This window comes from Oscarella lobularis, chromosome 1 (genome assembly GCF_947507565.1).
Source record: "Oscarella lobularis chromosome 1, ooOscLobu1.1, whole genome shotgun sequence".
In the NCBI taxonomy this organism is placed as follows: Eukaryota; Metazoa; Porifera; class Homoscleromorpha; order Homosclerophorida; family Oscarellidae; genus Oscarella; species Oscarella lobularis.
The window spans coordinates 2,779,983-2,797,493 of NC_089175.1; the positions used below are offsets into that span (position 1 = coordinate 2,779,983).

The 17,511-nt window shown below is 47.2% G+C and overlaps 8 protein-coding genes and 1 long non-coding RNA gene across 10 annotated transcripts; 7 read left to right on the plus strand and 2 right to left on the minus strand.

Moving 5' to 3' along the window:
- The first annotated feature begins 164 nt into the window (after positions 1 to 164).
- Positions 165 to 764, plus strand: LOC136184007 (tropomyosin beta chain-like). The gene has a single exon (XM_065970828.1). The coding sequence runs from the start codon at positions 222 to 224 to the stop codon at positions 603 to 605; it is 384 nt and encodes a 127-aa protein (XP_065826900.1). The 5' UTR covers positions 165 to 221; the 3' UTR covers positions 606 to 764.
- Positions 765 to 971: 207 nt separating this feature from the next.
- On the plus strand, positions 972 to 1,922 carry LOC136183978 (tetraspanin-3-like). Its single transcript, XM_065970801.1, has one exon. It carries the CDS (start codon positions 1,023 to 1,025, stop codon positions 1,773 to 1,775), a length of 753 nt encoding a protein of 250 aa, XP_065826873.1. The 5' UTR covers positions 972 to 1,022; the 3' UTR covers positions 1,776 to 1,922.
- Positions 1,909 to 5,424, minus strand: LOC136183972 (uncharacterized). The gene is made up of 10 exons (XM_065970794.1): positions 4,230 to 5,424; positions 3,674 to 4,174; positions 3,428 to 3,559; positions 3,231 to 3,362; positions 3,052 to 3,183; positions 2,868 to 2,999; positions 2,688 to 2,819; positions 2,505 to 2,636; positions 2,310 to 2,444; positions 1,909 to 2,258 (listed from the first exon to the last, which is right to left on the minus strand). Exons 1-10 carry the CDS (start codon positions 4,636 to 4,638, stop codon positions 2,095 to 2,097), a joined length of 2,001 nt encoding a protein of 666 aa, XP_065826866.1. The 5' UTR covers positions 4,639 to 5,424; the 3' UTR covers positions 1,909 to 2,094.
- LOC136183990 (cyclin-K-like) lies at positions 4,751 to 5,585 on the plus strand. Of its 2 annotated transcripts, XM_065970809.1 has the most exons (3): positions 4,751 to 4,913; positions 4,972 to 4,985; positions 5,043 to 5,585. In XM_065970809.1, the coding sequence occupies exons 1-3, from the start codon at positions 4,820 to 4,822 to the stop codon at positions 5,379 to 5,381; spliced, it is 447 nt and encodes a 148-aa protein (XP_065826881.1). In that variant the 5' UTR covers positions 4,751 to 4,819; the 3' UTR covers positions 5,382 to 5,585. The 2 variants fall into 2 exon arrangements, with proteins under 2 accessions (XP_065826881.1, XP_065826887.1); XM_065970815.1 differs by lacking the exon at positions 4,972 to 4,985 and having other exon boundaries at positions 4,752 to 4,913.
- A 289-nt stretch (positions 5,586 to 5,874) lies between these two features.
- On the plus strand, positions 5,875 to 7,875 carry LOC136184157 (uncharacterized). Its single transcript, XM_065971007.1, has 8 exons — positions 5,875 to 6,060; positions 6,120 to 6,231; positions 6,287 to 6,387; positions 6,445 to 6,618; positions 6,677 to 6,950; positions 7,009 to 7,109; positions 7,177 to 7,350; positions 7,413 to 7,875. The coding sequence occupies exons 1-8, from the start codon at positions 5,887 to 5,889 to the stop codon at positions 7,731 to 7,733; spliced, it is 1,431 nt and encodes a 476-aa protein (XP_065827079.1). The 5' UTR covers positions 5,875 to 5,886; the 3' UTR covers positions 7,734 to 7,875.
- Positions 7,876 to 7,905: 30 nt separating this feature from the next.
- On the plus strand, positions 7,906 to 10,840 carry LOC136184147 (aminopeptidase-like). Its single transcript, XM_065970997.1, has 21 exons — positions 7,906 to 8,031; positions 8,085 to 8,137; positions 8,189 to 8,375; positions 8,433 to 8,479; positions 8,536 to 8,570; positions 8,630 to 8,688; positions 8,738 to 8,818; positions 8,869 to 8,941; positions 8,992 to 9,086; positions 9,141 to 9,234; positions 9,286 to 9,374; positions 9,434 to 9,535; positions 9,589 to 9,641; positions 9,692 to 9,761; positions 9,809 to 9,928; positions 9,986 to 10,033; positions 10,085 to 10,152; positions 10,219 to 10,298; positions 10,354 to 10,454; positions 10,505 to 10,579; positions 10,633 to 10,840. The coding sequence occupies exons 1-21, from the start codon at positions 7,939 to 7,941 to the stop codon at positions 10,738 to 10,740; spliced, it is 1,731 nt and encodes a 576-aa protein (XP_065827069.1). The 5' UTR covers positions 7,906 to 7,938; the 3' UTR covers positions 10,741 to 10,840.
- Positions 10,841 to 10,881: 41 nt separating this feature from the next.
- On the plus strand, positions 10,882 to 16,491 carry LOC136184165 (uncharacterized). The gene is made up of 3 exons (XM_065971019.1): positions 10,882 to 11,052; positions 12,737 to 16,130; positions 16,185 to 16,491. Exons 2-3 carry the CDS (start codon positions 12,739 to 12,741, stop codon positions 16,423 to 16,425), a joined length of 3,633 nt encoding a protein of 1,210 aa, XP_065827091.1. The 5' UTR covers positions 10,882 to 11,052; positions 12,737 to 12,738; the 3' UTR covers positions 16,426 to 16,491.
- LOC136184174 (uncharacterized) lies at positions 11,190 to 12,187 on the minus strand. The gene is made up of 3 exons (XM_065971028.1): positions 11,780 to 12,187; positions 11,352 to 11,728; positions 11,190 to 11,291 (listed from the first exon to the last, which is right to left on the minus strand). Exons 1-3 carry the CDS (start codon positions 12,164 to 12,166, stop codon positions 11,195 to 11,197), a joined length of 861 nt encoding a protein of 286 aa, XP_065827100.1. The 5' UTR covers positions 12,167 to 12,187; the 3' UTR covers positions 11,190 to 11,194.
- A 419-nt stretch (positions 16,492 to 16,910) lies between the features above and the next one.
- Positions 16,911 to 17,320, plus strand: LOC136194139 (uncharacterized). Its single transcript, XR_010671523.1, has 4 exons — positions 16,911 to 16,952; positions 17,008 to 17,106; positions 17,162 to 17,256; positions 17,306 to 17,320. It is a non-coding gene; the product is annotated as an uncharacterized lncRNA (long non-coding RNA).
- The last annotated feature ends 191 nt before the right edge of the window (positions 17,321 to 17,511 follow it).

Here is a 17,511-nt window from a genome sequence, read left to right on the forward strand (position 1 = left end):
TGATAGCAAACTTCTATTTCTATTGAATTTCTAAAACGTAAGTCTTAGAGATCAGTAGGCAAATTGTAGACTCCTAACAAAGAAAGAAAGGCGGCGTTAGCTAGCGCGCTTCGTTCTGACGTCAATACGAGGGCCGACGATGTAGGCCGGATGTATCGCATACCACACGCCATTCTTCGGCGAGCTGCCCCCTCGGTAGAAAGTCACCCCAAGTCGTCACCATGGTCGATCAAGTGAAGCAGAAACTGCGAAAGTTACAGGACGAAATCGTAGATCTCGAGAGCCAACGAAAAGAAGTCGAAGAGGAGGCGGAGAAGCTCGAAAAGGAGAACGGCGACCGCGAGCTCGAAATAAAGGAACTCGAGTCAAAATTACTCGTCATCGAGGAAGATCTCGACGAAGCGGAGACGACCGGCCAGAGCGAGATCAAGGCTCTCGACGCCGATTACCAAGAGTGGGAAAAACGAGCGACGACCGCCGAAAATCGCGTTAGAACGCTCGATAACGACAAGGCGAAGTTGGAAGGTCAACTGGAGGATATCATAAGCGCTAAGCGTAAGATCGAAGACGATTTGAATGACATGAACGATGTACTGGACGATTGAGGGGCCCCCCTTTCGTTCTCGGAAGTGGACCCGTGTGCTTTGTGTTCTTTTGTGGGATCCGAGCTTTGACTCTTCTTTCTCTTTTTTTCTTTTTTTCGGGTGGGAGTGTGGTGGGCGTGTCTTTTGCTTCGGTATGCAATGAATGTATTAGTAGCAACATTTTGCGGGGAGTTTTGTGGGAAGCGTCGACTCCAGGTGTCCATGTATAGTGATCTCCATCGCGCTATTACGTCTAAATTAGATTTCGTAGTAGCAGGAGGTTTCGCCGGCAAACTGACGGTAGTCTAACCTCGTTAGAAGGTCCCTTTATAACTGCGCGTCGTACAGAGTGTCGTACAGTGCCGTCAGTCTGGTGCCGTCGCACGACGCACGTGCTTCCTCGCACGCTAGCGCCCACGTCACGAGCACGCTAGCGAGATGGACGACTCGATGCCCAAGCGGCGAATCGAGTCCTTCCGCATCTGCAAACTTCTCCTGCTCTTCTTCAACATCGGCAATGTTCTCGTCGCCGTCACCCTCGTCTTCGTCGGCGCCGCGCTCATCCAGCACGTGAACAAATACGACGTTTTCATCGGTTCGCGGAGCGTTTACGGTCCCGCTTCGGCGGTGATCGTCGCCGGGCTCCTTCTCTTTGCCGTCGGCATCATCGGCTGCTGGGGCGCAATAGCGGAGAAACCGCGCGTTCTCATGGTGTTCATTATTCTCCAAATCGTCACCCTTTTGATCGAGATCGTCGGAGGGGGCGTGGCGATTTCTAGCGAAGGCAGCGTACGCGCTCACGTGACGACCTCCTTTTGGAACAGCATGAAGCAGTCTCTAACTGATGCAGATAGAAACAAGGCAATCCATAAAGTACAGCAAGATTTGATGTGCTGTGGCAGTAACGGAACGGATTCCTGGCATTGGCTCCTTGGCAAGATCCCTCCATCTTGCTGTCACAATCAATCCTATTGTATGCAAAATATTAGCATTCCATTGGATTCGGATGCGTACTTTGACAAAAATTGCCCTGATTCTCTTTATGATACGCTGAAAAAGTACTCGATTCCTGTCTCTGCCGTGTGCATCGCATTTGCTCTCTTTCAAATTTTCGATCTCGTTTTTGCGGTGGTCGTGTATCGCAAGAAGACAAAAGACATTCGGTATGAGCAGCTGGCAGCGATGGCCTAAGGTTTTCAATTGACTCCAATTTTTTTTTCTTTGCGTGTGTACAGCATTTTGTTTTATGTTGTGGCTTGGCTTACTATTACTTCTGCTACTACTCATTAGTACTATACAATCATAATACCGATTCCTATAGTCATATTTTGCATCATTCTCCATTTTGTATTTAAGATAGAAAAAATGCACAGGTCAGTCATATATGTAAACTCTCTACAAACTATGCAACAATACATTGACCAGGTCTGGAAACTCAGAATATAAAAAAAGATCATTGGCATTACACTAAGGTACTAATTAATTAACGTTCGATAAATGTCTGTTTACATTAGTGATCACGGTTTTGTTTCATGCTGAATAGATTATAAGGAGGAAAGCCGTGCAAGAGATTGTTGGCTGCACCATAAGACTCCGTTTCTTCACTGTGAAATGCCATAATCCGCAAGCACCAGTCTACAATGGACATGGCCATCAGCTGGCTTCTCAACGCGCCTAAAGGAACAAATTAAAAAAAAAAGAAGCAGACAAGGTAAACTAGAGGACCCGTGCCATTCACTGAAATTGAGTTCAGCACGTAGCAACTCCACAAATGAAGATCGGCTTGCAGCGGATGAGCGGAGCAAGCGTCCATCACAACGGAAATAATACCGGAATCGAAGACGTATCTCCAAGCATCATCTAAATAAAATTCAGCATATTCTAAAGAGACGAACCATGCACAACACCAGAAGTGCTCACTCGAATCGATAAGACTGCCCAAGGCTTTCATAGCATAGAGAAGTACATTGGGGTTATCTTTGTGTTCCTTGATGACTCCAATGACGAGCTGCAGCAATCCGTCTTCAGTAACGTTTTCTTCAGACAGACAATCTGTAAACGGAGATCAGTCTTTTTTTTTTAGGTACAATGACAGGTGCTTACTGCCAAATGCTATGTTCGCTATGGCTGCACAGCCATACATCTGCAGCTGTGCATGCTGCAAGAATTCATTCATGCCCACGGCGATAGCAACATGCCCTCCGCTTTCAGCTATGGCCGTCTTAGCGTTGTACACTACATGAAACCGTGACGCGTTTTATCCTATATGCGGCAGTGTCGTACTTTGAGCTGATAGACATGCAAGTGCGCAATAGGCAGACATTAGAGCCTGAGGATCCTGGGATAAGTTATTTAGAAGATCAAGAATCGACTTGATGGCACCGAACTTCATCAAAGCCTTTCGGCTATTCAAATCTAAATGAAGAGTCATTTAAAAAAATGCCTGTCCACCATTAGCATTGCTTGCCTCTATATGTCAAGCTATAGATGAGATTGCAGGCCGCTATCTGTACAGCTGCGTTGTTTTGATGCATTGCCATAAGATCCAAAATGCCCTCTATCTCTCCACCTTGTACAATATCGCCGACAGCGTCTGGGACTGCAGGCCTGGAATTAGTAAAACAATGCCTTAGCGAAAAGGCTCACCTGCATAGCAGATTCGAGCCAGCGCTTTGAGGCCTTGTTCTATCAGAGTCTCCACTGAACTGTGAAGACGGAGAACGTCTGTTATCATTGCAACGACGTTTCCATCGTAAGCTTCCCGAGCATTTTCTCCGCCTAAAACGAAAAACATTAGGGCGTGTCGACGGTGTTTGTTCAACATGCAGAAGATTGAGTTTCACTTTGCTTCGCCAGACTTCCAATAGTTTTGCACGAACTGAATAGGGCGTCCGGATCGTTAGGATTCTCGTTCAACATCACTAGAACAAAACGAACGGGCGAATACCTGGAGCCACTTTGAACAGAAAAGTCTCCTACAGCAAAGAAACATCATAACGTCAACTAAAAAACCCGTGCACGACCACCTGTCTATTACAGAAATCAAAAAAAAATTCTCAGGTGGTCGTACATAGTGATACGAATCATACGTTTAGCGGCGCCCTGATTCGACGACGTCTTGGGGGGCAAGGTAGGCGGTCGTCCGCTAGTTTCCTCATCATCATTAGCGTTCTTTTCGACACTCGCCTCCTCTTTCTCCTCAATTATTGCTGCTCCACTGGTACTCCCACAGAGCATCTCATAGGAGGCGTCGTTTTCCGGCTTTTCCTCGTCCTTACTGAGACGACGATCAGACACGAACTCGATGTACGTTCCATCGTCCGACGTCGGCTCGGCGGCGGCGATCGGCGATAATACTTCGAGATAGCCGGGCGCCAAGTCGCTCGAATCGGACGGCGACATGGGCAATCGCGTTTTCATGTAATCGATTTCGTCCTTTTCCTCCTCCGCTATAACGGCGATCGCGTCGACGCACGAGCTAAGCTTTTGGCGCGTAGGCGCGTCGACCGACGAGCTCGATCGGCGACTCGGATCAAAAGAGAAACGAATTTCGTCGACGCACGTGCTTGTTCGCGTGGCGCCGTTACGTCCTAAAAGCAAAGAGACGTTCGAGAGGAATGCGCGCGTGCGGTTTGTGCACGTTACCCCTGTCGTCGCTTCGACCTCTTCCGGGATTTCGTTGTCGATTTCTCGACGTTCGCTCGGCGGCGCGAACGAGCCTTCGTCGTTGGAGAGGCGTCAAGCCGCTGCCGTCGAAGTCGGCGCGATCGAACGTCGCGAGCGCTTCGACGGTGAGGCTCATGCCGTCGTCGACGCCTTGAATTCGCGTCGAGAAGCGTCTCAGCTTGTCGGCTATGCCGAGCATGTTCTCTGCTTTGAGCATTTCAAGGACTTCGCCGTCGACGCCGTCGCCGTCACTGGTGCCATTGCTGCTGTTTCGCGACTGAACCGAGGTTCGGGATCCGCCGCCGCCTATGTCTTGCAGGTAGGCGGCGTCGCGAGACGGTCCCGATTGCGGAAGATAGGAGTCTCGGCGAGACGACCTGTTGCCCATCGATGGACGATGAACTTCCGGGTTCGGACTGTACGGGATGTTCCACGTTGCTGTATTAGCAAATCTTATTTACCTTCATACTGATTTGACGTGCGCTGGAGGTCCTGTCTCGTGATCCGTTTGACGTCATCAAGGTCAACACCTCACACGGACTCCGAGGAAAGAGGCCCATTTACTCGCAATGTCTCATCATCATGGACATGGACATGGCCATGGCCATGGCCATCACGGTCACCACCACGGTCACTTCGGGCATCACGGTCACCACCACCATGGTACGCCTCTAAACTACGCTCCCACGGACTCTTTGACTCACTGAGCAATTCCTTTTAGGCTTCGTTGAAAAAGCAAGCAATGACGTCAATTAATCCTATACCTAACTCGTTCTTTTTTTCCACGCGCAGCGCGTTATTGTCGAAAGACCGTGCGATCCTTTCTCGGCGGCCGCAAGTGGTTTCGCTTTTGGCGTAGCTGCGTCCGATCCGTTTGCGCCGACGACGACCGTCACGCGCACGGTCATTCACGATCCGCCGCCTCAGCCGCCACCTCCGGTCGTTCATCACCAGGTGACCTATGCGTCATCTCAAGGCTATCCAGCAGCGGCACCGCCCCCAGCGTACAATCCTTATGGGCAACCAGCGCCGCAGCCTTACCCTCCCGCTGCTTATCCACCACCGCCACAACATCAGGCTTATCCGCCACCAGCCTACAACGCTGGACTGCCGCCAAAGCCGCCCTACTAGGTCCTACACCCTATTCGTAGCGCGCAAGAGGATTCTGACTCATTGAACCATTTTTTGGTCTTATATGCTTTGTTGTCTCATTATAATTGGAAGTTTGTTAAATTTCAGTAGATGCCTGAAGTCAATGTTCTATTATTACGTAATATTTTGTATTTTCTGTCAACGATACCTGTATCAATAGCGAAACGATTTTAGATAATTGAAGTCATCTCTTTTGTAGTGCACTATATTTAGCGTTTACGTCATTGTCACGTTGCTATCAAAGGTGAGTAGGTCGCCATTCGCCAACTCATTTCTACTGACTGCTCCTTGATTGAAGATGGCGCATCATCATCACCACCATCACCACCACCACGGTCGCGGTGCGTCGCTCTCTAAAACGGAGCTCCCCTTTCTCTAATAACCCCGCCTCCCTTCTGTAGGTCCTCACGTACGTTTACGTTTTCTGCGCGTAAACGCGCTCGTCTAAATGCTGTTTTTTTTGCACGAACAGAGAGGCGGAGGTATGCTCGCAGGTTTCGCCGCCGGCGTTGGAATGGCGGCCGGAGCGGCGTTGGGTGCCGCCGCCGCCGCCTCGCAAACGACGGCGCACGTGCACGCGACGACGACGCATCACCATCACGACGTCTCTCACCAAATGGAGACGATGACGATTTCGACCGGAAAAGGAAAAACAATTGTAATTAAAAAATTAAAATAAATTGATAAATAGTCGATTAGTTTATTTTATGCTAATAGAGCTACTTTCAAGAAGGCAATGTAGCTCAATTTTTTGCCCGTCTTGGCAGTGGGGCGCTTCGAGTCGTTTGCGACGGGCAAGTCGACGGTAGGGGTGGCCAAGGGCTCAAAGGTAATAATTGTGTATATATATTGATGTTCTTTTACTCGTGTTTCTGCTTCTGTAGCTCAGTTCAAAGTTATGCAGCGTCATCCGGGCGTCTTTGTTTTTCAAAATCTCAAACTTCCTCATCTTTATTTGGCAATCAAGAACCGCCAGCTTACAACCGTAGACTAGAGAAAGAATAATCAGCTTTTCTTAAATAAAACTCGGGATATGTCTTAGGGTGGGGGCGGTCCTTTTTGCGAATTTCGCATTCACGAAACCCCGGATCGTTACGTCATTCTCGAATCGGCGAGTCAGCCGGGCCAACACGTCGGCATACTTCCCGGCGGCAATCCGAAGCCGCCTCACACCACGGCAACCGGTCCACACGCTCAATTCTCATTCATTCTGCTTGTAAGACTCGATGAACTATTAATTAATTAATCGCGTTTCAGATCATTTCTTTTCTTAGTACAACTGTCACAGCTCTTCGACTGTGATCGACTACAGTCCTCCTCCTATAATGGTCGCAGAGCAATACTGTCCGCCGCCCGTCGTCGCTCCTATGCCCGTATTCATCAGCACTACGACGCACGTCGCTACGACGCTTCCACCGCCGCCTCACTCGGCGATGGGCCATCTCGCTCAGGGAAACATCGTGCAACTCTATTCCAAGGGATTCGGTCGTCCGTTGATGATTCATCCTCACGGCGGCGTTGATTCGTGCGGAAAACACGGAAAGAAAGGCAAGAGAGAGGGATGAGCAATCGAGCCATATGAAACTGATAACGATTTGTATGACAGCTCAATTTATTGTTCATCAAAAGGGGCCTGGAGTGTTCGCTTTTCAGAACGTGAAGCGTCCCGATTTGTTTTTGGCCATTCGTAACTTCAACGTTACGACTGTATGTGTCTCTATATGTATATATAACCTCTTCAAGCCGAGAGGATGAAACGATTTCTCTCGCGTAGGGTGGAGGAGGACCGTTTTGCAATTTCCGCGTCGCCGAAACGCCGAATCACTACGTCACAATCGAATCGTGTCAGAATCCCGGCCAGCACGTCGGCGTTCTGCCGTCGGGACAAATGAAGCCGCCGCAGAATACGAAGAAAGGCGATCACGGTCAATTCGTCGTCAGAATAGTGGTAAGAAAATGTTTCAGAGCTTTTCTCTCTCTTTGCCTCTCTTTATATAAGTAATTCCTTAGTCTTTTTCTCCACATGGACATCATTCGGCTCCTCCTCCTCCTGCAACCGAGTACAAAGCTCCGCCGCCAGCGCAACCATATCCGACCGGTGTTCACCCTCCGCCGCCGCAGGCAGCCTATCCAGGAGGCTATCCTCCGCCTCAACCGGGAGCGTATCCGGGAGGCTATCCTCCGCCTCAGCCGGGAGCGTATCCACCTCCTCCCGGCGCTTATCCTCCGCAGGCTGGCTATCCGCCGCCTGGCCAGCCAGGATATCCGCAACCGGGGGGTTATCCACCGCCCGGGCAGCCGGGCTACCCGGGTCCGCCACCACCGTACTAGGTGCGGTTTGAGGATTTTGCAGGCACATTATTTTTTTGTATTGCGTTTTTTTGTATTTCAAGCTTGTTTGTTTCTTTTCTTTTGCTGCGTCCGCGATTTGTTGCAATGAGGCGCTGTTCAGAACAATCTCGTGCTGAGACCAGTGGAGACTCGGACTGCGGCACTATCATTTTTAGGCTCGTTTATTAAGCTCGTGCCTCGCCCCATGGCAACAGAGATATCGCTGGACGACCTAATTGGAAACGCCTACTTCCAAACTCATTTTCACGTGACTGCGGTTCGAGAGGTCATGGCCGAGGTTGCGCTGTAGTTAGCTAGATATTGCTTTTTTGACTAAGATTCTGATGATAGACGGACGAGAAAATTCCTCTCTCTGGCGTCCGGGAGGCAGATGGCGGTAGCAGGTATATATATGTACGTATCTTCTCGTCTTTTGTCTCATAATTCTTGTTTAGATATGTGTCGTTTGAGAAAAAGAGAGCTGCGAGAGTCACCAAAGTGCTAGTGATTACTTTGATTATTCTCGCCCTCGTTCTCACTGCCGTCGCCGTGCCCGTCGCTCTGCTCGCCTCTTCGAGTTCGACGAGCCCCGATAAACTTGCAAATAGCGTGGAGGTGAAAAACATCATGGCTCACCTACAGGTACGTATGTGGACCAGGAGAGACCTAAAAGTGAGACAAACGACTTCCTTTTACAAGGCACTGAACGACATTGCGAATAATAACACCAACAGTCCAGTACCGAGGTAAGGGCAAGGACTTTGACTAAATTTGGACAAGTCGTAGCGATTTTTTCTTGCAGTCGCTCTGTTCTAAATCAGTACAACGCTTCAGCTGGTAGAGATCGATAACTATTGCGTCAGGCCGGTTGTACGTTGCGCAATTTTCCTTTGCAGAGTACGTTATTTCTGTTCTGAAAAGCGTGGGCTATACTCCCTACACTCAATCTTTTCAAGTAATGCATTATACAAAAAGTGTATTTATCCCTCACCATTGCATTTCAGGTTCCTGTTAACATGGAGTACGGAGGAAGTTTTTCGATTCAGACAAGTGGTATTCCACCCTACGTTCGTACTTTTGTGCAGGCTAGTGTCAGTAGACGTACGGAGGGTTTTGCTGTAGCGTTTGCATTTAGAAGTTTGATTTTGACGTCATGCGTTATTCTGGCAACGGAAACGCGCAGGGAAGTTTAAAGGCGCTCTCACAAGGCATAGAATTTGCATAAAGTATCCTATTTACTTCATTGATTTTTCTATAGATGCATCTGGGTGTAATTCAGCCGATTATTCTGGTGTAAATTTGGGAGACATTGTTCTCATACAATACAACAGCAACTGCACTTACTACGATAAGGTATGATAATGTCTTTGTCTGGGCTGCTTTTTCTGAGTAACCAAAATCCTGAAGGCAAAACTAGCCTCTGAAAACAACGCAAGTGCCATTATTTTCTACTGGAATGAACAAAACGCTGGGCTGCTTCCATCTCGAAGTCGAGTCCTAGGTCAGAGAAAACTTTCTTTGAGAAAGGATCGGTTTTATTTATTTACTATAGGTACAAACCTTACGGACTTCATCGACCTCCCCATACTGTCAGCAACATATGGACTAGGAAGAGAACTGCTAAATCTCATAAGCACGGCTGTAAATCATTGAGCTAGCTAGTAGTTTCCCTCTTGCATCATTTATTGTTGCATCTGTAGACCGTAGTGGCGACTATTGAGACTCAGACGTCCGTCACGATTGCTTGGACGTACAATGTCTTTGCTGATACGGCAGAGGGACGCGACGACAGAATTGTCGTCGTAAGTTAATATAATGCTTTTATCGTGACATTCTATTGGAGTTTGCCAAATAGTTTGGTTCCCATCTTGATTCGGTGGCTGAAGGACCCGGAATCAACGACAACGGGTTAGCTCTGTATCATATAGACAACGTCTAGATACTGACTAAGTATATAGGAGTGGATCAGCGACCAATTTGGAAGTAGCTGTTCAGGTAGCAAACCAAAAATGGAAGCCAATAAATAAGGTGAAACTATAACATTTATGTATACGTAATTGCATTCTCCACATAAGGTTCGATTTGCCTGGTGGGGAGGCGAAGAGCTGGGCTTGCTTGGATCGAAATACTACGTTAATACTCTGACTGAAGAGGGAAAGAGCAATCATTCGTTGAATCTGAATTTCGACATGCTGGTGCAACAATGAAAGTCATCTTTTAGCTAGAACTAGGAAGAGTGTCGGGGTTTTTAGGCGTCACCGAATTTCATTCGCCAAGTTTACACTATAAATGGATCAAGCGTTAGTTCGAGTCAGCGTAGAGTAAAATGTATATACAATTGTTTTTTTTAGTTTGCCGGTTCGGATGAATTTGTTTGCGCGTGTTATCGAGTTCAGGAGCTATTTGAGGACAGATTCCGGTACGCTTTTGAGCACTTAATTAAACAGTATAATGTAGTGCAGTGAATGTTCTTTGCATCACGCAGTCAGAAGGACGCATTGTACCAGACAGGTCCGTTTGGTGGTGGATCTGACTACGTTCATTTCATGGACACCAATATACCAGGTTTTAGTAATCAGACTTAGAATTCCTTTTGGGCACTCTTTGCTTATATTTGTAGCTGGAGCATTGGCAACCGGCGCTGGCAGTCTGAAGACGGTGGAAGAGAGGGAACTATTTGGCGGTTTTCCCAACGCTGCGCTGGACACGTGCTACCATCAAGTATAGATTGGAAAGCGCTCTCGTGCTCTGTCTAATTTATTTTCTCTTAGTCTTGTGATACTGTAAGCAATATCGACCAGACTGTGCTTGGGCAAATGGCTGATGCTGCTGCCTACACTCTTCAGGTACGTTTTGCAAAATTGATTACTGACGAACTGTAATTCTTTCAATGGCGCAGCAAGTCATGATGATGGACGATTTGCATGCTTTTCTCTGCAATGCCACTACAGAAATTGCGTCGTACTCTGAGCTCAGCGCCAATGACAACGAATGTTCACAGGCGTAACATTGGACTATTTGCATGCTTTTGTCACAGCAATCGATTCTTAGCTCAACGCCGAATATTCACAGGCGTCGTATTCAGAATAATCACGCCAAATTAGACATTCGCACCGAAAAGAAATTGAGAGCGCGCGCTAGACGACGATATGGCCGACTGCTGGCGGCACCAGCGGCACTGCTGGCAGCTCTCACTGAAAGTCTGCGCTTTCTGGGAGCTCTATTTATAGACCCGTCTACTTTCACCGTGTCGAAGGGCCCAGAAGTTCGCCTTTTGCACCCAATCGCCTTCGCGTTCAGTTGCTGAAGTCTGTCTCAGGTAGGCGCGCAGGGAAAGCATTATAAACCCCTTTTTAGGCTACTCACTCACGTAGACGATACACAATAGAAACTATATTCTAGTAGAAACGCTCTATAACATGCACGCGTCTTTGATCGAATGATACTAGACTCCTATACATTCACCATGCCGCCAAGGCATCGAGTTCTTTTTTGCTCGGAAAAACTTCACAAAAGATGCGAAGCGCTTGGATGATCATCTTTTGGACAGAATTGAAACTGTAAATCAAAGTTGAGTTCGATATATGGTCGATGTATAAATTAACTCAGACACCATACCAATGATCAAAGATTTCGAGGCACTCCTCCTTCGTTCTGTAACCCTGCAGGCGACCGTCGCTCGTGCACGTCGGATACGTGCAAGCGTGACGATAGAACTTGTCTTTGCACTTATCAAAAGCCCTGTTAAAAAGTATCGGCTCAATTTGTAATAGGAATGTATATCGGAGCTCGACGCCAGCAGCCAGATATTCTGGAGTAGTCGATCCTCGAGGATTTTTAGCGCAACGCGGTAGATTGACTTCTTTGCATTGCTTTAGAGGATACGGCGGGTTTTTGGCCGGTAGCAATTTTTCTGACATCGCTAGATACATAGCGATCATGGGCTCGGTGGCGGGATTTCGCATGGGCAAGCAGCTAAGCAATTTCTTATTTATCTACGAAAGAGATTCAGAGAGAAATTCGCGTATCGTTTTCTGTAGACGTACCTCTAGCGATTCCTCTTGACTTACAATTTCCGTTAGCGCCGCTGTCCCATTTTTAAAACAAACCGGTTGAACCAGATCGGAGCAGAGCCGTTTGAACAGGTAGTGCTTGCAGTCTTTCGACACGGGCAGCACGAGCGTCTTTCGGTCGTAAATATTAGACAACGCTTTCATGGGCAGATGAAATCTCGCCATATACGCTGGCATTGTCGTGTCGTTGCTTAGACCGTATTTCGTGTAGCACGACGTCATTGGCGATTTGACGCACTTGTCGATAGGACCCAAGTCGTAGACAATGTCACTGTATGGCTTATACTTGACTCCAGCCGCTGTCGTCGCCGTCGCAATAGCGATGATGTAGAGAGCTCCACGACACGACCAGTGAATCATTATTAATTGACTTGGCCGCGACTTGCACACGAATGCGCCCGTGAGACGCCTCTTTATTTTTATGTATACTAGAGATAGGGTATGAGCTATTGCACGGAATTTTTACACGTTAAGTGTTATTAGCTGCGGGCAGCGCGGTATGATGTGCTGCACCACGTGCGGTCTAAGCACTGACAACTTCAGCGTCTATGGTGGTAATAAGAGACCATAGATCACGTCTTTTTGTGAGATTGTGCTCGTGCGCCCTTTCCAAGCACTCGAAAAATAGGCTCACGAGTAGTTTTCAATTTCAATCAAAGCCGCGTGCATATTGCACGAAATCTTTACGTGCTTCGTGCTATTGGCTCACATAGAGGTGCTGCGCTTTTATCAGTTAGGTTGCATTCAGTAGATTTCTGAGCTTTTTTGCAGTCTTGAAACGTCTTCACTCTTGAGCCGCGTTTTTTTTTCGCTTTCTCTTTCGCGCGCAGCTCTGCTCTCTTTATATAAAGCCGGATGTTACCCATTCATTTTCTCTGGTCCATACTATATCGATGTACAATATGATTTACCTCGTGCTTCTTTGCTTAGAAATGTCAATCGCAGTCTCAATGAGCGACAGCGCTTACAACAATTGGAAGCAAATAAAGTTCAAGATGGAATCGTCTCCTGCGTTAGAATTTCCAATAACGTCATTTCTCAACGTACATATCCCAAGCGGCACTCAACATGACGCTGTTCGTCAAGTCATGGTAGCCATAGAAACCCGAAAAAGAAACCCTGGTACGTTCTTTTTTGACATCACCGCTAACTCTTGGCTCGATATAAAAGTCGAGGGCGAGCAACCGTCAATTGGAACGGAACCAACTGCAACCGCTTTTCCTAACTTAGAGGCCAGTCCGATTATATTTTTCGGAGGAAATTCACACGAGAACGCCACGTGGCGCCTCGAAACGAACCAGGTGTCAGGTGTCACCGTTTTTCAGTGGAAACGGGGCGCTCCCGGTCCCTACCCGAGTAGAATTGGTCACGCAGCCGCAGCAATCGATAAAAAATTAATCGTTTATGGCGGAGTGGTAAAGCAATATGCAGGTCATTTAGCCCCATTAGTCCTATCAGATATGGCATCCTATGACATTGATAAGGACGAGTGGTCTGACCTTCCCCAAATGAATGAGGGGCCCTGCGCGCGCTGGTCACAAAGCTACGCCAGCGTGTTTGACCGTTACTTGCTCATAGCAGGGGGGTCGTTTTACGTTGCTGAACTCTCACCGGATGGATTTGCTTATGACGTTAGAACGAATATGTGGCATCACTTGCCAGATATTTCTTCTAAAGACGAAAATACAATCGTTTGCAGTACGGGCGTTTTTCGCCGGTACGAACAAGACGCTCACGACTGGGTTTTGCTAACTAAGGAAGACTTCACGAAAAACTCGGAACACTTCAGCTGCCGTCCCGAAGAAAAAATGTCGTTCACTTCTTCAGTTCTAGTATACCGGTTTTCCTCAAATAACGTTACTCGCGGTCAGTGGTTGACAATAGGAGTGTCCACTACTGTTTTTCCCAACATGCCCCAGAAGAAATTTAGCCATGGCGCGCTTCCACAAGTTAGACTCAAGGACGACACAGTTGCTATTATGTATGGCCGAACCGTAATGGATTCGACGACATTCGAGAACGGCATGTGGTTCTATTTGTCGCAAAAGCAGAACTATAATTGGGAAATTTTGCCAAGAAGCCAGGAGCCCGGACCGCTCGCAGGTTTTACGTTTACGGTTGCTAACGATAGGAAGCACGTATATATTTATGGAGGATTTCGTGCTGCAACTTCTGCAGGTACAGCTGGAAATGTCGACGGAACTGCGTGGAACATGATTGTCAATTTTTCGATAGATCCTGGAGTTTACAAATGGGAGAGATATCTTCCTGCTACGTCTGTATGCACCAGACTAGGATTTTATGATGCTTGGCATTTAGCTAATAACTTTCGTTTTTCCGGGGAGATGTTGTCGTCGATGTCAACTCTCCGAGGACATACTTCCGTGGCAATTCGAATGGACAAAGACGTAAGGACAAATTGTCTACTTATCTTTGGAGGAGTCTTCTACTATGAAACAACTGACCAATTGGCCTTGGTCTGTCCAGAGTCGTTTCTCTTTAGAGTTTTTCGTCGTCCGGAGGGGAGACGCAGATGGATGACTTGGCCCAGTGATAGGGCGTTTCATTCGGCAGTAATCGACGGATCGACAATGTTCATATTTGGCGGTGTGCGTTTTAAAACGTTCAGGTCTATTGACGTGAAGGCGTTTCTAGCTGAAGATTTGTGGAGCCTGACGTGGAATCAATTCAACTTTTCTTCAAATTCCGTTTGGACGAGGTACGTTGCAAGCGAATGTCCTCCGACTCGGTTTGGTCACACGGCCGTCGTAGCGTTTGACGTACGAACAAAACAAAAGCAGATGCTAATATTCGGAGGAACTGACTTTGATTCAACGTTTCGCGATTTATGGCAGTTCACTCTGCCTTCTGGTCCTTGGAGTCAAATTCTCTACACCGCCGACTCTCGTAGCAGACCAAATTTAGGCTTGCGTCATCCCACTGCCGTCATGAGCGGCCGACAAATGTTGGTCTACGGAGGATGTCGAGAACGCCACAGAAAAATCTCAGATAGAATCGATCCCATCGATCTTCAGTGTCCCAAAAATCGCGTATCAGATTCTTTACTTGCGTTTGACATGTACGAAAGACATTGGAGAACATTGCAGCCGTCGAACGACATGCCAGCGCGATATTTCCACGGAATGGTTTTGTTTGAGAACAAGTTACTCGTGTACGGCGGAATAGGATCGGACGGTGCTGTCGAGGACACGATTTTGACACTTCAGCCCGGCTGCAATCCGGGCGAGGAGGGTGACTTCTTTACCAACGGTTGTCGTCCGTGCGACGTGGGTTATTACAGCGACAGTGGCGGACCTGCATGCGATAAGTGCAGTTTGTTTTTCAGCACAAAGTCGCACGGCTCGTCGAGCTTGACCAACTGTTCGGAGTGCAGCGAAATATGCGACTTCGGAGGGACGTGTGTGGCTACGAGACCGAACATTGAGTACGAATGTCATTGTCGATTTCCATTCTCGGGTAATACGTGCAAGAGTTTTTGGCCACTGCTCGTGTTTACGGCTTCCGTTCTCGTTTCAATTGCCGTGATCTTTCTGATCTACAAAATTGTGCAGTACGTGAAGAGGGCACGACGCGACGCTGAGAATCTACAGGAACGCGAGAACGAGATCGGTGATCTTCTAGAAGGATGGCGAATTGAAGGTGACGAAATTAAGTTCGTGGAGAAAATTGGCGAGGGCGGATTTGGCGAAGTTTGGCTGGCCGAGTATCGCGAGATGCAAGTAGCCGTTAAGATTCTCAACGAAAATGAGCGACTATTTGTTGACAACTCGAACGAACTATTTCAACAAGAAATCGACTTCATGAGACATCTTCGTCATCCAAATATTGTACTATTTCTCGGAGCAGGATCGTTCCAAACTGACGGTAACCTATTTCTCGTCACGGAATTCGTTTCACGAGGATCTCTTCACGGTGTACTATTGGATGGGTCGACTTCGCTTACAGTCAATCAGAAGATCAAATTTTGTTTGGATTCAGCGAATGGAATGCGTTTTCTTCACGAGCTGAATCCACCTCGAATTCACAGAGACTTGAAGGCGGCGAATTTGTTGGTAAGCCAAAACTGGGTTGTCAAAGTGAGCGATTTCGGTACGGCAAGACGTCTTTTGAAATCATCGAAAGATGAAATGGACAGAGAAATTTCGGCTGGCGACCAGTTTCCGTTATCCGATTCGGATGACGAGACCCAGCCGTTGCTTCTAGCTCGATACAAGAATATGTCTTGGCGACACGGAACGAGTCTGTGGAAAGCACCTGAGCTACTTATGCAGCAAGCCTATGGAGCCTCTGTCGATATTTATAGGTACACGGTATATAATCTTATGTTGATAACATCTTGATATGATTTCATACACAGTTTTGGAATTGTAATGTGGGAGATCTTCTCTCGACGAAAACCATATGACGATCGGCGCTTGCCACAGCATCTGAACAGCTTAGTGGAGCTTATTTGCGAAAAGGGCATGCGACCTACGGTGACGTCAGAGTGGCCACGAGGAATTATAGAACTAATGAGAATGTGTTGGCAACGCGAACCAACCTCAAGGCCAACGTTTCGAAATATTTCCAAACGCTTGGAAACATTGCAGAATTCTTAATTTTAGTTATTTCCCCGAACACCACGGCGTGAGCTGATACATAATAAATTCACCTAAAGGGGCAGAAGTTAGGGCTAGGGAGGGGTAGCTCTGTGTCGCATGAAAGGTCAAATTAGCTAATTGTATGATTTTGCAGAAAATAATGCATGCCATGGTTAGGCAGTGTGATGCACATTATGCACATCGGCTTTCCTAAAATTAGAAATAGATACCGTGTTGAGGGTGTTCGGGGATCACTTGATGTCTCACAAAAGGCCAAATCATTATCTAGTAGATATCTATTCAGTCTCACGTGATCGAAAGTGAGTTAAGTGACACGTTCTGTTTACTCTGAACGGGAGCGACACGGCTGGAGAAAGAAGACGATGGGCGAGAAAAGACACGTGCCTTCTTCTCTCGCCAGTCTCTGTAGGCCAATCGTCCTTTTCCGGGCAGTCAGAAGTGGCGATCACATCGAAGTGAAGCGCCTTATCGTTGAACTAGGAATTTCCGTTGACAGCAGAGGACCTTTGGAGGATATTGACAATGTTTGTGTAATTTCGGGCATCTTTCTTTGTCGGTGATCGAGTTTTCTTTATGCAGTTCGAAGTGTCTGCTCTGCATTTGGCTTGTTCGCTCCGAAAGGAAGAGATCGCCGCAGTTCTCATCGATTTGGGAGCAGATACTGAATCGAAAAGCGATGTGGGAAAATAGAAGGAATGAGATTAGTAATGAACTCTCTGATATACACAGAAAGGAGGTACACCTCTGTTCTATGCCTGCCAAATCGGGCTAGTATCAATTGTGAAAAAGCTCATCGAAAAACAGTGCAACGTTAATCTAAGAAACGAAGTAGGAATGTTTTATTCTTATAGATCGGATTTTACGATTTTCTGTGTAGGATTGTGTAACCGCGCTTCATCTTGGCTGTGAATCAGGAAATGTTGAGGTTTGTTCCTCTCTTCTCGACAACGGAGCATTGATTGAAGCAGCAGATGAAGTTCGTAATGGGTAGCTTAATTATGTACTATTGACTGATTCTAATAGGACAAGAAAACTCCTTTGCATTGGGCATGTGAGTGGAACAAGTTAGACGCAGTCAAATTA